The sequence below is a fragment of the Morus notabilis genome, unplaced genomic scaffold, assembly GCF_000414095.1.
Source record: "Morus notabilis unplaced genomic scaffold, ASM41409v2 Scaffold4939, whole genome shotgun sequence".
Lineage (NCBI taxonomy): Eukaryota > Viridiplantae > Streptophyta > Magnoliopsida > Rosales > Moraceae > Morus > Morus notabilis.
Window position 1 is genome coordinate 1 of NW_010360483.1, and position 5,076 is coordinate 5,076.

The window sequence follows — 5,076 nt, forward strand, 5'->3', positions numbered from 1 at the left end:
TTAGATGTGACTGTTTCTGAGAACTTTTTACTGTAGCAAAACTCGAATTTTAAACTCGAATTAGCGAAAAATACGGGACCTTACTTGTGACTTGACAGTACCCTACTAATTTGACAAACATAACTGCTAAAAGGAGACGCCGGTCCTCCTGTTATTGCATTAAATTTTTTTTTTTAACAGTCAATTATATCAAGTATAACCTTCTAGTTTGACAAGCAAAGCTCACAAGGGTAAGAAGGGTGTAGGGGAAAATTCAAAGTGAGATATTAAAGTATCTCACAAGTATAGTTGCTTTCTTCAATGCCATCTGAATTTAGTCTCGGTACAAGTCAAGTAATTTGAATTTCAGCCGGCGTGCAGTGTGTACTTGGTTTTATACCTCTTGAAAATTCTCACCTACTTTGTATATATCTGGTTTTTTTTTTTTATACTACAATGCATTTCTAGAATTTACAAGAACTTATAAGATGATTAGGTTATTTGACCAACGGTATGAACCATACTCAATTGATGACGTTACTGCTATGGAATGGAGAACAAATCCTAGGGCCCGGATCACAATTTGAATCACATCTTAAATTTTTTACTATAGTGTTTTCTCTCATATAAATTTAAATATAATTTTTTTTGTTATAGTATTTTTCTCACATAAATTATAAAAAAAAAAAAAAAATCAGAGAGAGAGAGAGAATGCATAACGTAATAATATTCTACACATTAAAACAAAAATTCTCACCTAATATCTTTGTAGATATTCTTGTATGCATATAGTTATTTCCTTGATAAGATCATGATCCATCTGTCTCTAACTAATCAAATAATCGACTATGAATTGGGATATTTTTCCTATTGTTGTCGATGGCAGCTCAAAGTTTGGGAAAACAGCCCTGTCATAATATATGGCAGAGAGAAGTAGGGCCGTGACAATGAATTGATTGGAAGTTTATAAGTCAGTTGCATTGCTAAGGGCCATCTTTTTTATGCCTAGTTGCAAAAACCATTGTTGTTTGTTTTGTTGTATTCATGATGATCTCTCTAGACCTGTCTTTTTAATATTTTGTTGTTGGTCCCACGGCAATATTACCATTAATATATGTGTAGAGCTACGTAACTGCAACTACTAATGAATTAATGTCAAACCCACTTGCGACAAATTGTGGGGAAATGCTTACGTCCCATTCTTTGATTCGAAAAATAAGCCATCATCATCGTCATTAATTATAATATATGCAAATTAGTGTTTAGCCAGAGTAGTTGTTTATTTTATGGGTCATACGGTGGAGCTTCCAATTGACAGTATATCATCACGATAATTAAGTCTAATTAAAATCATATTAAACATAAAAAGTATATCGAGCGGACAGTTTTTTATACAAATTCAACGACTAAAATTATAAACCTATCAATAGTTTATTTTTTTTTTCAAGTTCTACTGTAAAATTTTTCTTATTGTATATCTAAAAATGGTAAGGTTGTATTCTGGTGGAAGAGAGTGGGAACCGTGTTAGGATATGCTTGCTAGCTAGATAGCCGCGGTGGCTATACTTTTAAATTTAATTTGATGTCGATAACCATGATTGCATCATTGGACATTAAAAAGATATATGCTTTCCACATAACTTATTTTGTGTACATCTCTATGCATAGTATAAAATATTAGATACTTCCCTTTTAAAAAAATTCATATACATTGGATACTTGTGTAATTGTGTTAGCTAACAGCTATTTATAAAATTATAATACGCATGTCTAAAATCAAATAAAATAAAAAATAATTTTATGTTGTCATATTTTTTATTGTTGATTTAATTTTAGGAAAATCCTATACTGGAGTATTAAGAAAAAAACTCAAAACAATAATTTGCAATTATAAATCGTCATCTTATATCAGAATCGTGTGGTATTATATAAAGTACGGCAATTAAATGAAACTTGACATAGGTAGCATAAATTATATTTTTCATATTATAAAATTCTCCTGTATTTTGATATAAAATAATATTTTAAGTTGTAAGTACTCCAACCTTCCATAGAAATATGAAAACATATTAAAAATTTTATATCTTTTTCAAATTCTACCACACGAGTTTCGTGCCTATATGTCGTGTAATATGTGTACGTAACCAGTTACATTGTCACGTATGATAGAGAACTATATATGCCCGTTTGTGTGTCTTGCTAGCTCTCCTAACCCATTTAAAGACCAAAATCTCTAGAAAGAGCCATAAAAATGGAAGACTTTCTAAACGAATCTTCAACTCTGGAACTCATTCGCCAATATCTCCTTGGCGACTTTACCTCCTCAGAAACCCTTTTTACCAGTTTTAGTCCTACTTCCAACACCTCCAAGATTAACATGTTCAGTTCTTATGATCTCCAACCCGTAAAACACGAATACTCTCCATCCGAATCCGAACCCAATTCCCCCGTTTCCATGCCCAAACCCGACGCCCCCATGTCGAAAACCGCCTTTTCTGCCGCCGATGTTATGACAACGGACACATTGGTTACCACGAAGACGTCGTCGTCGTCTTGCTCCGGCGAGCGGAGGCGGTATAGGGGAGTTCGGCGGAGGCCGTGGGGAAAGTTCGCGGCGGAGATCCGAGACCCGAACAGGAAAGGGAGCCGGGTCTGGCTGGGGACTTTCGACACAGACGTCGACGCTGCGAGGGCCTACGACTGCGCAGCGTTCAAGATGAGGGGTCGGAAGGCGATCCTCAACTTCCCGCTGGAGGCAGGGATGTCCGAACCGCCGGAGAACACGGGCCGGAACCGGAAGAGGAGGAGAGATCAGAAGGAAGCTTCCGAACAATTACCGGAAAACTTGGAGTCGCCGGAGAGTTGGTTGTTTTCAGAGGAGGGTTGAAGATGATGGTAACTGTAATGATGACGTGTTGCCTTTTCATTGGAGAACAGGTGGGGTCCAAAGGACGTGAAAGTTAGTTATACATTATATATGCTCTCCTCCTCAGAACGGCGTCGTTCCTTGAAAGAAAGGTTTCATCAGGCAATCCCAATTCCCAAATAGTGGGAGCACTAAGAGTAGTACTGTTGATATTTTGTGATTAAAAGAATGTATAAGAATGAGCTAATTATAAGTGAGGTTAATTAAGAGAAGTTTTCTTGAATGCAAATTGAATGTTACATTATCAATGTTTACGACCGTGTTCAAGTTTTTGTATAGTTGATTAATTATCCATATGCTACTGTTGATCCAGATTTGATAATTGGATGTTAATTAGGATGTTTCTGGTTTATAATTCGAGTTTATTCACAAAACAAGGTTAATCACCATTCAAGTTGTCAAAAGGATCATGTCGTGCCTGGCATGGCATGACTAAAATTGTGTACAATTGTATAATTATGTCGTGTTCAGCACAACACAATGTTCATCATATAATGTCGCGTTGGTCTACAAGTCCTTACTTCTAGGCTAAGCACGTTTTATTGGATCATATATTTATGTATTATGTCGTGCCAATCAATATGCTTACTTATAATGTGAGCTCCATTTATAAGATATAGTTTCAAATTATCAGATCTTCATTATGTTCTGAAATATAAATTCTCATGTTTGATTTAATTTGATATAACTATAATTCTATCTAATGATTAAACACGGTACTTAATTTAATGTGATAGTAAAAAAGATGACCTAAAGTAAGAGTTTTTCATACTTTAGTGTAGAATTTTCCGGGGGTGGGGGCTTAAAAAAAAGAACTAAATTTATTTTATGAAACTCGAGTTGCAATAGAATTTATATGGAAAACTCATTTCGGACTGACATTAAAGTTTAAAGATAAGATGCGTTTATTGTTAATTATAAATAAAAGTGAAAATTTGAGAATTTATTTTTTAAAAATAGTATTCATCCAGATGGAGTTAAAACCCCACACTCACAACATGGTGAGTCTTATTAGATTTAATCTTAACTATTTATTTAGTGAGACTAACTTTACGTGAGTAACGATAATTTTAACTCGTAAGAATAAGAATGAAAATAGATGCTCTTTATTTCTGCTCACCATAGATGTACTAAGATTAGCATATTCTTATCCATTGTCTTATCATATTCCGTACTTTTGTGCCTAACCTAAGCCCAGACAATAATATCTTAGATGACTAGCTCCCAACCATAAAGAGTTGGGCTAGTCTACTCTATACATATAGCCCAACTCCATCTCATAGGGAACAAGCCAAGCTGTGAAAGCTTTTGTAACTTTTTACTTCACCAATTTTCAACCAAGACATATCCCAAACTCTACGTTTCTGAGCTGAGCGTGAAATTCCATGATTAAGAATCAGGGAACCAAAAGGGTCATTTTGTGTGGTTTTAAGTCATTTCATGTCTTCCAAACAGGTTCTTGGAATGGTCCATGAATTGCTAATTAATAAACTTGTGCCCACAAGAAGAAGAGAGGGAATCCCACTAGCTTTTTTTTTGGCCTCACTGATCTAGGGACTTTACTAGAGAGATGTTGTGTTATCGGTTATCCAATCGAGGGTCTCTAGAGGAATGAAAGGGATTGAAATTGACCCCACATAAGCCACTACTTGAATAAAGTAATGCCACAAGTGGATCTAATTGCAAACAAACAATCGACTGCTTTGTCCGTACAAAAGCATATACAATGTATCCCATAGGCATAGGGCAACTTGGGACATGAAAAATGCTCTTGATGATGGCCACAGACGCAAGTTGTTTGGACTTAACACAAGTCACAAGTTGGGACACTGTTAAAAAGCATTTCTTTCAAATTTCAATTTATTGACGTCGTCAGCTGCCTTTATCCAGATGACCTCATACATATGAACGTAATATCGATATATATATATATATATATATATTTGTCTTTGCAGTTATACATACAGACACCGTATTGATACAGTTATATATACCAGCTAATACGTATAGAGCTGTTATAGTCTGTTTTGAAGCCCATCCTCTATTTGTTTTCCAATTTCTTGTTAGGGCCGTTTCATTTTGTAGTTAATTTTTTTGGTAGCTTCCTTCGTTCATCTGTCCTGCTATTTCTCCTTTGTCAATGAAAATACTTCCGCAATTCAAATTTTCAC

General features: G+C 35.1%; 1 protein-coding gene across 1 annotated transcript; it reads left to right on the forward strand.

Moving 5' to 3' along the window:
* Window positions 1-2,145: 2,145 nt before the first annotated feature.
* LOC21384840 (ethylene-responsive transcription factor ERF107) lies at window positions 2,146-3,272 on the forward strand. The gene has a single exon (XM_010096490.2). The coding sequence runs from the start codon at window positions 2,231-2,233 to the stop codon at window positions 2,864-2,866; it is 636 nt and encodes a 211-aa protein (XP_010094792.1). The 5' UTR covers window positions 2,146-2,230; the 3' UTR covers window positions 2,867-3,272.
* Window positions 3,273-5,076: the final 1,804 nt, after the last annotated feature.